The sequence below is a fragment of the Struthio camelus genome, chromosome 1 (genome assembly GCF_040807025.1).
Source record: "Struthio camelus isolate bStrCam1 chromosome 1, bStrCam1.hap1, whole genome shotgun sequence".
Lineage (NCBI taxonomy): Eukaryota > Metazoa > Chordata > Aves > Struthioniformes > Struthionidae > Struthio > Struthio camelus.
In genome coordinates, this window is record NC_090942.1 from 80,969,911 (window position 1) to 80,982,788 (window position 12,878).

A 12,878-nucleotide genomic window follows, 5' to 3' on the forward strand; every position below is an offset into this window, starting at 1 on the left:
AGACCTCCTGCGTAGTCCAGTGAAAGGCACTTGTGCCCAGAGCTGCGCAGGGCATTTTAAGCAGCAGTGTTTGGCATTGCAGTTTTTAATTTCAGTCAGCCAACCTGCTTTGTATCTTCAAACCTGGGGTAGATGGCTGGGCTATGTATGCAACTTGGGGTGAGGGGAAAGGGAGACGAAGGCAGGGAGGGGAGCACTCTGAGCTGGTCACTGAGGAAAGCTGAGGTCCTGGTCCTAGCTATAGGTACGCAATTGTGGGTAAGAGGGAGGAGGCTGTCTCTGAACATTAGTCACATACATGAATGAAAAAATGGAAATTGATGTGATTTTTTAAATTAAAAACCAGAAAATTTTCATATGAGAATGGACAATTTCCTGTCAAAAATTTTAGTGAAAGTAAGATTTTTCCAGCCAAAAGTTGGACTACCTCTTTCCTTTCACACGCCTCCTCTTGTAGATGTCATGGGTGAGGTGATCATTGGGGTAGGTCTCAGCTAGAAGGGGAATCTGCAATTTTTTGCGAGACATCATCTCTTCAAAATGTTCTCCATAGGACTGGTAGGTAAAGAAAAGTAAGGGCACTGGCAAACTTAGCTCTGGTTTTAGAGACAGTACAGGTTTCAGAGATGCTCTTTTACAGTTCTAAAATGGGAAATACTATTGTACTGTTAACATCTCTCACCATTTCAAGTGTCCTCATTGAATGCATTGCATCATTCCCCCTTTTTGAAAAGCATTTTGTATTCTCGTACTGAACATACCATGACCCCAGTCTAACCCATACCAAAACCAAGACAGACAGGAATAGAAGGACAGGCTGGCAAGAATCCCTTTTAGCACCTAGAACCTGGATGTCCTGGGCTACTAACCTGTGCTTTTAACCACTGCAGCAAGCTACCTCTCGGAGACTGGTTTTGCTTGTAAGGTAAAAAGCAGCTATATGACCATCTTTGGGTTCTGGACAGCTGAGCTATACAAACCCTGTAGTTTCTGACAGCAGCAGAAATCCCCCGGTGGAATTCACTTTCCGTATTTCATAGTTGCCTGTTATTATGCTACGCTATGCACACACATATCACAAGCAGGAAGTAGGAGCAGTTTGGCTCTTGGCTTCCCCAGTCTCAAGAGATTGCCATGAAACTGAAAAACACTAAAACCTAAGTATTTGTTAGACCTTTAATTAGCAACCTAAAGAGTGTTTGCTAGGAGGAATTTTGAATTCAGTTATCCAAATAGAAGAAAGTATGTAGCCTCTCAGTACCACTCAGGTAATGATAATACTTGATGTTCTTTTTCAGGAATCTTAAAAAACAAAAAGCAAATTTAGAAGTGGTAGGAGGTGTCAGTTTTATATCACATGGAATCATCTGTTAGAAAGGAAAGGCGTAACATGCCCATGCTTCAGACCACTTCTGCTAGAAAGGAATTGGCAGGACTGTCTCAAGCAAGGAGAGCAGGTTGCAGAATTCTTGATTTCCCCACTAAAACAGCTGACAAAAGTGTCAGGACCAACAGTGGTAGTTTTATGTGCATCTGTACCACAACAATCACACAGCTAAGATCAGCAGGTCATTTCATGTGGCTTGTCATGTGGTAAAGTGTTAGAACGCCGAGGATCCCTCAGAGGAGGATGGATAGTCCGTTATACTTTGCAACTACTAGCCAATACCAACCAAGACTTTTGCATTGCAAGTTGCGTCAGCTATTTCAGCCCTGACCCTGACTCTCCTTTCCCTTCAAGTCCACCCAAAAGTTCCCAGAATTAATCCCAAGGAGAAATTCAATATTTTTTGCTCCTCTCTTCACAGACTGTAGGTTGCTTTGGGATTATGTTTATCAGCTGCTTTCTGACAGCCGGTACGAAAACTTCATCCGATGGGAAGATAAGGAATCCAAAATATTTCGGATAGTGGATCCCAACGGGCTGGCCCGGCTGTGGGGAAACCACAAGGTAAGGGAGCAATGGGATTTTCCTCCATGGCACTTCACTTTTTCAGTATCATAGCATTCACTTATAAATGGGAGAAAGTAAGAGAGCAAGAGCCTATAAAGTACTTCTGGAAAGCTGTAATCTTTCATTCTATGCACATTAGAAATATAAAGCGTCCAGCCTCAAGCACTAAAACTTATCCTTTATATATAAAACCTGTTGGTTCAGTTTAAAGACAGTTATAAACACATTTAATTATAAAATTACAAGGAACACAAGAAGTAACGGTCCTTCTCTCTCAAGGTGTCTCCCTTCTTCCTGAACTCTGATGCTAAGGATGTTCTGATTAGATGTGGTCGAACGTTTCAGATGGAGCTTTCTTTCTGTACCAACATTCATATTTCACAAAGAAGAGAATATTGTCTTGTGACAGACTCCAGATGTTGTAGAGTTATGCGTTTCCTTATAAGATGGTGATTCTGCTTTGTTCACTGGAAAGCACTTACTGATTCACAGCAGTCATATTTGCAGTTTGGGGCTGACTGAATATATATATAACTATATGTATGAGTATATGAGCAGTCAGCATATATTTACAAAGGGAAAATCATGTTTGACCAACCTGGTAGCCCTCTACGATGAAATGACTAGCTCAGTGAATGAGGGGAGAGCAGTGGATGTTGTTTGTCTTGACTTTAGCAAGGCTTTTGACACTGTCTCCCATAATATTGTCATAGACAAACGGATGAAGTATGTACTAGATAACTGGACAGAGAGGTAGATTGAAAACGGGTTGAACTACCAGGCGCGAAGGGTTATGATCAGTGTCATGAAGTCCAGCTGGAGGCCAGTCACCAGTGGTGTACCTAGGGGTCAGTACTGGGACCAGTATTGTTTAACTTCTTCATTAATGACCTGGCTCAGGGGACAGAGTGCACCCTCCGCAAGTTTGCAGCTGATACAAACCTGGGAAGGGTGGCTGATACACCAGATGGTTGTGCTGCCATTCAGAGGGACCTCAGCAGGCTGCAGAAATGGGCTGATGGACTCTCATGAAGTTCAGCTATGGGAAATGCCCAGTCCCGCACCCGGGGAGGAGTAACCACTTTCACTGGTACAGGCTAAGGGCCAACCAGCTAGAAAGCAGCTTTGCAGAAAAGGACCTGGGGGTCCTAGTGAACAAGCGGAGCATGAATCAGCAATGTGCCCTTATGGCAATGAAGGCCAACAGCATCCTAGGCTGCATTAGTGAAAGTGTTGACAGCAGGGCGAGGTAATCCTTTCCCTCTACTCAACACTGGCGTGACCACGTCTGGAGTGCTGTGTCCAGTTCTGGGCTCCCCAGTACAAGAGAGACACGGAGATATTATTGCAAGTCCAGCAAAGGGCCACGAAGATGATAAGGGACTGGAGCATGTGTCATACGAGGCAAGGCTGAAAGAGCTGGGACCATTCAGCCTTGAGAAGAGAAGGCTTAGGAGGAACCTTATCAATGTGAATAAATCAGATGAGATGGAATGCAGAAGATGGAGCCAGGCTCTTCTCAGTGGTATCAAATGAACAGACAAGAGGAAATGGACACAAATTGAAATACAGGAAGTTTGACTTGTACATAACAATAAACTTTTTTACTGTGATTGAACACTGGAACAGCTTGCCCAGAGAGGCTGTGGAGTCACCATCCTTGGCAGTATTCAAAACCCAACTGGACAGTGTCCTGAGCAGCTTGCTCTAGTTGACCCTACTCTGAGCGCTAGGATTAGACTAGGCAATTTCTAGATCATCCTTCCAACATCAACAATTTTGTGATTCTATATATGTGTATACATAGCCTATAATCTTAATAATATCAAGATCTTCTGATGTGAATCATGACTTACAAGAACGTCTGTCTTGGGTTGGAACACTTGAATTGGAGCGTTCTGCCCTTACCTCCACCTCCATGCTGACCATCAGGCCTTCTCTTCGCGTTGGGTGTCTAAAACTGAAGCTGCTTCAGACCACTAGTCACTTGGGAAACAACACTGGCCTTTTAACACATAAGAGCCAGAAAAAGCACACATGCTATTTCAGGGGGGTTCCGAATGAGCAAAGTCTAGATTTTGCAGGGAAAATACTGTCGTTCTTAGTGGTTAAATGCTAAAGGAGCTCTTTCTATGGTCTCTCTTAGCAGAAATCGTTGAGGTTGCAGCAAACAGAGAAGGTCTTTTCTTAAGGGGCATTTTAGACAGACAGATCAGTCTCCTTTAATATAAAGCCAAGTCAACGCTGCAGACTTCTGCCTGATCCTGGACTAACAGAATGGTGCCAGGTTAAACTCCTAACATGGAGGTTTTCAGAGCAAAAGCATGCTTCTACTAGTTTGGCTTGTTTTGCCCGTGGCAGGGCGGCTGCTTTATAATCCTGCAAACACAGCTTTGCCAGTATAGTTGTTTCTGCACTGCAAGTTTCTTTGCCAGCACCATAACCAGTGCTCCTTGTACCAGAAAACTGTTCTTCATCTAGACATACCCTAAGGGACTGAGCCCAGTATCCCAAGTTAGGCGACTACTTTGAAGGCTGCCCACATATGGCTTTGCCAGTGCCCATCGCTACTACCTTGTGACATCCTCAACCTAAGCAGGGCCATATACCTCAGTCACCATGCAGTGCTCTGGCTGTAGCATTTTGGGGTCAGCAGTTCCCGAAATGAAGGGAATACTCATAGAAGCAGAGGTACAACCTAATGGACTTCTTGGTTTACACCAGTATAACGAGAGGAGAAACAGGCCAATCTTTGCAGTGCTCTGTAAGCATTAACCTTTTAATGGAGGGGAATCTGAAGGGAACAGCACTACTAGGGATTGCTGACAAATGCAGTCTTTCAGCTACTGTTCTCATGCTTTTACAAAAGGTGATTTCTTTAAAAACAAGCCTGTTACATCCCACGTGGCATGAACATCTCCCTCCATTTAATATCTCCTCTTGTGGTTGGTGGGGCCTTTTGTTATGTGTGATGCAAGAAAGTGTAGAAAAACCTCACTGGAAATTTTTGGTAGACATTGCTTAAATTGCCCTATATGAAAATAGGCCCATTCAATTTCCCTGGTGAGGGCTGGAGGGGCAGGATGGGTCTGCAAATAGCAGAAGAACAGAACATGTAATTTCTTGAACTGACTTGGTTACTTTAGCTAACTGTGATAGTTCTGCAGCTCCTTTTGGGGCTTAGGAAGGGTTTAATGAATTATCTCACCATGCTTTTCCCTTTTCTTTTGAAAAAACAGAACAGAACAAATATGACTTATGAGAAAATGTCCAGAGCCCTACGCCACTACTACAAACTAAATATTATCCGGAAGGAGCCAGGACAAAGGCTTTTGTTCAGGTAATTTTTCTCTTCTTTGCTGTTCCTTTCTTTAGGCGATTAAGACTGAAGACACATGATGGAATTGTGTGTGGTACTTCACAACACAACACACAGTTGACAGCGGGCATATATTTGCAAAAGCTGTCTAGGCCCATGCTTCCCCACTTTCAAGGCAACTGCACCAGTTTACAAAACTGCAGGCCTGTCTCAGTGACCAGTGTAGTCAATGGAAGTCTTTTCATTTGCTTCAGTGGGCGGCAGCACTGTCAAAGACCTTAGCTAAATGATTCATGCTCTCAGCCAGATGGCTGGAAAACCCGCTCCAAGTTCACATCAGACACAGCTGGAAGCTATGCAGAGATCGGGCCTTTCCGCAGGTGCATCGCAGAAGAGAAGCACCGATGAGCATGTCTTCAGTGGTGCTGCCTTGGGGCTCAGAAGAGACCCTACACTGAAGGAAGGAAAAGGGACCTGCAAGAGCTGTTCGTAAAACGTGAAGCATCAGAATGGATGATAAGATCAAGAATTTAGGAATTAGGGCCCTAAACAGAGTGAAACAGGGAGTTACTGTGTGTAATAACCTGGCAGAGCCATTGAGCGAGAGCGCCCCGAGTCTGTTCAGACAAGACCAGTGAATCCCAGTGCCGAAGTCTGATCTGCGGAGCACTGAACTCAGACCAAAGACTGCTTTGATGTCAGTGGTCTGCATCTAGTAATGTTCTTGGAAATGATATCAGTAGCAAGGTGGTTTTGGAGTTTGTTTTCTTAAATGGCATAACAGAAGTGCATTAACACTCAAACGATCTACAGCTGAAAAGGTTGCTGTGGAATGTCTTGTTTATATCATTTTTTTAAAAAGAAACTGAAAAGGGGAAGGAGAGTGAAGGAAAGAAGTCATCACAGGCAAAATCAATTAAGTAATTTTAATTTTTTTGTGGAAAATTGAAATGAAGTTGCTCCACAAGCAGCAGGACTAAGGGTGCCTGGATCCCTATGGATTTGTGCCAAGACTGTGCTTTTGGGGGGAATTCTGTGATGCCTAATGAGTGTGCTTATTGTGGAGCCTTTCCTTTGGTGGCAGCACAAACAAAACAAGACTCTCTCTTTCCTCAACCAGGCTCCTATTTTCTCAAAACTGTAAAAACTTAATACCCTTGGAGACCTCTGTTTTTCTGTCAGATTTGCCCAACAGATTCAAAGGTCACAAGGGAGCATAAAGCATGTTCACATAAGCCTCATTTCCTTCAGAAACTCGGGGAGAAAAAAGCATTTTTTTGCAAAATTCCCAATAAAAAGTGACTGATGTTGTTTTCGTAGACCTGTTTATATATGAAGAGAAAAAGAAGGACAGCTGCAGAAAATCAACCCATTCATGTGCCTTTCTTGGCTATTTCTTGCAAATAGGAATAGTAGGAAATGTAACTGTTAGTAACGTGGGCAGTTGTATTCTGCAAATATCTGTACAGAACTTTTAGTAAAACCGTCAGAGAAGGTTCTCTAAAAGGGTGGCTGGAAGTCTTCTGCAACAAAAGAAGTCAGAGCTACTCTTTAATTCGTTAGAATGTGGGTTTTGTTTTGGGTTTTTTTTTTGGAATTTATTCACATGCTATTGATGATATCTATGCTTTGGGTCCTTTGACGTAATTTAAAAGATAGACCAGAAAGAATACCCCAGGTAGTACCGCAGAGTTCACATCAGCCCATTTCCTACATGTTTTAGGAAATAGAACAGACAGAGGGTAGGCAGGACAGTGGATTCGCTCTCTGTTTTGATTTCATCCTCACGCAAGATCACCAGGACAAGTATGGGGTTTAAATCAGGGCACAGTCTGGCTTTGAGGAGTTTTCACTGTAAATCCAGGGACTGATTCACTACTTCTGCATGCTAGTTTTTCACCACCGTAACACCATTTTTATCAGCAGAGTTCTTCCAGCATACAAATAGGAGTGACACAACAGTGAGTCATCATAGCCATTTTTTTTTCTAAATACATATGTGCACATGATTTCCAAAATTAGAAGGGGTGACAAAAGGTTAGTTCCAGGCTGTAATATGCATTTGCTGAGAGACTCTGGATTTTTCAAACTTCAGCCTGAAAGCCCTAAGCTTTATAACCTCAGAGGCAGAGAGGAGGCAAGCCTTGCCCATTAATTTCAGCAGTGATTTTTCTGGGTCAGTGAGAGTAATGAGGCTTCTGACAGTTGGTCTTGTTTTCACTGGGGCAAGGATACTGAACATATCATCAACCTGAAATAAAACCAGTTCCTCTAATTAACACCTTTTGTACTGTTCAGTGTTAGCCAGTACATCATTAACGAAAGACTGTGTGAAATTTTGTAATGCATCCAGCATAAATATGTTTCATCCTAATTTTTTTGCAGAAACACTTATGAGTTAGGAAAGTGATTTGTGTTTAAACTGGGATTTAATCCTTCCTGTGCCATGCTCACTTCCTACACTATCAAATTCAGAAAGAAAAAGCAGAGCTTTCCAATGCTATTTCTATGCACAAGTACCCAAAAGGGCGCTGGCCAGAAGCACGGCTGCAGACTGGAAGCCTGGTGGAGGGCCTTTCCCATTTCCAACTGTTGCCACATCTCCCCAGAGGTGGTTTTTGTTTCTAGCCCCCTGCAGACATAGTATATCAAGACATTTGTGCTGGGAGCTGTGGCATTCATTTATGAAGGGCACTGCTACATTACAGTTACACTCGGCCAGAGTCGCATTAGAGGAGACTGCCTTTGCTCACAGTTCCTTTTCCCAGTTAAGGCCTAGTCCAAAAGCTTTTCCTCTCGGGGCTGAGGGCTTCTCATTTCCCAGAACTTGTTCTGACTTGGTCCTTGGCTTTTGACACCTCTGTTTCTTTGGTGTTTCATATTCCTCTTCACTCACCAACACACCAGGCTGCACAGCCCAGTAACCCTCTGTCTGTCCACGCCCTGGAAGTGCTTTTGCTTTGAAATGCACTAGCATTGAAAGTTCTTAACATCTTTGTCACCAGACTCCATAAAGGAATGGACGTGTGGCATACTGTCATCTTAAAACTCAACAGCAAACAAAATGAGGGGAAAGACTCAGTGAATATCTATCCCTGGGAAAGACTGTGGGCTTTGGTTCAAATTTGGACGTGTAGAAAAGGGGCAGTGGTAAATGCTTGTGATTTTTTTTTTTTGATTGCTTTCTCAGGTATGGAGGAGGGAAGACACCAATAGGCTGGGGGAATGGCTGGAAAAATACCAAGTCACTGGGAGGATGCAGCTAAGATAAATTTGGGCACTCTAGAACTCAGGGGCCTCAGCAACTTTGTGAAGGGAAAGGCTGAGACCACTGGGAAATCCACTTGCCTTTCTGTTTTGCAGGTTCATGAAGACCCCAGATGAGATTATGAGTGGCCGAACAGACCGCCTCGAGCACCTTGAATCCCAGGAACTGGATGAACAAATATACCAGGAAGATGAGTGCTGAAGAGAAGCGGTGCACCACTCTGCAGGCCTGTGGGAGAAACATCTGCCCGGATGGCCGGCACAGTTTGGGAGAGGAAGCAACAACACAGAGCAGAACTTGGGGTCGCCGCTTAGCTTGAAGACCATGCAGGACCTGAAGCACCTTAACAAAACAAACTAACAGGCAGAAGTGGTGCTGGCAGCAAAGTAGAGGGGAGAAAGCCTGGACTCATGCACTACTTCACTGTTCCTACGAAGTCTCCCTTGAGTTCTTTCTTTCTTTTTGGTTTGTTTCAGTTTTTTTGTTTTTGTTTTTTCCTTAATAAACATGCAGTTTGACTTTCCTTATCTCACATAGGACAAGACGTCAGATTTTGCTTTTTTTTTTTTTTAAGAAGGCTTTCCTATGGAAATAGAGCGCTCTTATTTTCTGTGCAAGTCTCATGACATAACACCGCATAAAACAGTAGCAACATGGAAGGGATTTGCTCAAGGGTTCCAGTTTGTTCGGATCCATTTACTTGTGCTGCCACTGGGAAATGTCCTGAAGCTACCGAAAGAATTTACCACACATACCTGTCCAATGAAGAGGAGTCACCCTTCACATATAGGCTGGGATATCTTCCCAGCATAGCTTGGGCTCACAACAAGTCCTGCAAGTCGCTGTTAACTACTAGCATATGGACCAAAATCAATCACCTAAGTGCTCCGGGGAGGAGAAAAATAAATGTGACAAACCTCTGCAATAGCCTGATGTTGACATTTTTCCCTCCCCTCCCCCAGTAAAGAAGTGATAGAATGGGGTTGGGGAGGAATATATATACATATATATATATATATATATGTATGTATGTATGTATGTATGTATGAATGTGTATGTATGTGTATACATATGCACACACACACACACACACACACACACACACACACACACACACACGCACACATATATTTTATATATATATTTGTATAAACCCCACAACATATCCACAATGCAGAACTTCAGCTAAAAGCCTTCTATCAAAAAGCCAAGGTTGAAACTTCTGTGATTACAGAAGGGAGTATTTTTCCTGTACCTGCTCGCAATTTTGGAGTGAAGGACCATTCCTTACATCTTAGGGAGAAAGCAAAGGGACCCATCACGTGGTTTGTATTTTTCAGAAGCCTCTCCAGGATCCATTTGTGCTACTGGAGAGGTAGATGATTCACCAACCTGAAACCTGATGGTAGAGGAGCCGGAGGCCAAATAACTATACTGTTACCTTGTAATTGATCTTGGTTTTGTTTTGAGGTTTGTTTTTTTTTAATGGCTCCCACTGCCCTCGCCCACCCCACAGCTCAGCCATCGAGGGATCTTGTCTCAGCTTGCCCATTTTTTAATGATGTGATTTGAAAGACAAGAAAAGGAAACCCTACAATCATGTTGCTCTCCTGGTTTTTGGTTTTGCTTTAATTTGTTACACCCCCAGTTTGGTTTGCAGCACCAAGGGTACGTTGCGTGAGGCAAAGAGCCATGCCTAGTTTGCTGGCGGGAAGTTCAGCAGTCTTTAATGCCCTGTACTAGGGAAACTTGTGGCCTTCCTCTTTTCACATTGCTTGGGTCATGATGACAGGAAAGTCTCTGGTGTCCAGGTAAGCAGCAATGCAGCAACAGAAATTATATCTGCAGAGGGAGAAGATGTATAGAAAAACTACAGCAATTACATGATATCTGGAACAAAGTAAGTCCATGCCGGTTCATTAAAAACAGAAAGCCTCTATTATGGGATACATACATGCTAGAAATGGAACCAAATAACAAAGTACATTCCCATGATAGAGCTTTTATTAGCTATTAAACTAACACACTATTTGATCTTACCACATACTTAACAAGAAGGTTAATCTATCCAGAAAAAAATGCTATTTGGCAATGAGTCGTGTGCCATAGGTTTAAGTTTAGTCCAATTTCACAAAAGCCTTTACTGAGTCACAAATTGTAGAAGGAAAGGCTTTGTTAAGTGCAGCGATAGGCATCGTAAAACAGGGAGAGATTTTTCAGGGCCAGTATGATGAAGAAAGACAGAGCATACAGCTCTCCCTGAGCTTTTCTCAGCCGTGTTTCTTTATCCTGAAGTCAATACGTTACAAGTCCCAGCACACCAAGTACTTGACTTTTTCTGCCTCAGAAGAAGCAGGAGCGTCTTTTTCTGCCTCAGGAGCATGTATCAGAGGGAAGAGCAGATGGCCTGTCTCTGCCATGTTTCTGACATGCGCTGAGCTCCTGAGGTGTGAAACTGGGAGGCACTGAGCGATGTCAGTGGTCACAGATTCAAAACCAAAGGGCCTTGACACCAAAGGTCCAAGGAGCAAGCTCCTGTGCTCCATTACCTGGCTCCAGGGCACATAGTTTGCAGCCCTGGCTCAGGAGCAGCAGCTCACAGCTGGGTGAAGAAGGCGAGGTGCCTCCTCTTGCTCAATGTGTGGTGCAGAGGGGACATACATAAGAAAAATTCAGAGGAGATGATTGTGAATGAGAGAAGAAATGCAAACATCCAAAGTGATCAATGTAAAGAAAAGTCCTTGCTAGCTTCTTCTATATCTTAAGATGGTCAGTGGCAGAAAGAAACAGGGTTTGCGCTGAGAACAATTCGTATCCTTTGCTGCTTTGTTTGTGATGACTGCGTGAACAGCATTATTTTCTTTTTTTCCCTTCTTTTTCTTTTCTGCTCCAGCTACTGTAATGAGATGGTGGAAAAAGGATAAGAACCCTTATATTTAAAGTGCTCTACTGAGCCACAGGTTTTGTCATGGCCAAGGTGGAGCTGCAAAATGCAAGGAACTAGAGACAACCTATCAGTGTAAGCCCATAGGCTCACCATTTATGCTAGGAAAGAAAGTTCATCTTCAGCACTGGGTAAAACAGGAAAAAGTAAGGAATCCTGAAATCACACATGTTTCCCCATGGGAAAATTTTGTAGATGAATGGTCACCAAAAATACATTCACTTTCACCTGCAAAATCTAAGTTAAAGGAAATAATTATTTTTGGTGACTGTTGGGAAGTATCTTCCAGTCATATGTAAAGGCCATCTTAACTTCTTCTCCACCGTAACAGTAGAGAAGAAGTTCTCTCAAGTCTCATGCTAGCCAAAATGAAAATAGTCTTTGCACTTGGAGCAGGCCATTCCCACAGCAGGCTTCCCTGGCTTGTGCTGTCCCCTCCTTGCACGGGGTCTGCGTGGCACAGGGAGGAGAGCAGGAGTGAGTGGCACAGGTGACACCACAGCTGCTCAGGCTGCAAGGGCTTGTGACACATTGTGGGACCCCCACAATTTGAATTGCCCTTGAGGGCTTGGAAGCAAGTTGACCAGCGATAATTAAAAAACAAAACCCCAAACCAGGCTATAGCAGCTGCAGGAGGCAGATTCCGTTCTACCTCACATCCCCCTGGCAGATACATGGAGTGCAACCAGAGCATTAACATCCTGAACTACAGGAACTGTGGGCTACCAGTCTGGGCTAGCAAAGGTAACGCTGTCTTGCCACCGACCCTAACGCCCCTCCTCAGTTTCTGAATTCTCAGTGTAGAATTTGCCAGCAGCAAAGCAGCCAAACTTTCTGCCTTTTCCATCAAAGCAAGGCAGAAAAGGGAAAAAGAGTCCAAAAAATGCTCAACAATGGATCTTCACATTATGTGGTTAAGTGGGACCTTCATTGCCATTGACTTGCTACAAGTCTGAGCAAGCCACAAGTCAGGCAGGCAGGACACACTGCAGTTCGACGACAAAACATTTTCCTGAGTCACACTGGAGACCTTTTGGCAGCCTGTACATCCCGAGAACGCTGCTGGGGCCCTTTACGTGAACACTAAGTTGCTGCAGCCCTCCCCAGATTCCCTGCTCCACGCATGCATTCCTCCGCTCTCTCCTTGTCAGGCTGCAACCATGTGCAAATCCTGAATGCAGCAGTTTGAGATTTATTTTTTTTTTAATAAAATTCTAGTCTGTTTTTATTCATGATGGCTTTTTGTTTTTTTAAGGTGTGGGGTTTAAGGGACTGAATCAAATGAATGTAACAAAACAAAACAAAACAAAATAAAAGCCTATTCTCAGGGCCAGCGAGTTGCAAATAATTTTTAAAATGCCTGTACATCATCTCAATAAAAAAAATTTAATAT

At 43.5% G+C, this 12,878-nt stretch overlaps 1 protein-coding gene across 5 annotated transcripts in view; it reads left to right on the forward strand.

Moving 5' to 3' along the window:
* The window catches only part of ETV6 (ETS variant transcription factor 6), a 137,102-nt gene extending 127,636 nt beyond the window's left edge, over nt 1-9,466 (forward strand). For all 5 annotated transcript variants that reach the window (XM_068952947.1, XM_068952957.1, XM_068952966.1 and 2 more), the window contains exons 6-8: nt 1,809-1,951; nt 5,194-5,294; nt 8,637-9,466. In XM_068952947.1, coding sequence (XP_068809048.1) covers nt 1,809-1,951; nt 5,194-5,294; nt 8,637-8,742 — 350 coding nt within the window. In that variant the 3' untranslated portion in view covers nt 8,743-9,466. The remainder of the gene's footprint in view (nt 1-1,808; nt 1,952-5,193; nt 5,295-8,636) is intronic.
* Nucleotides 9,467-12,878: the final 3,412 nt, after the last annotated feature.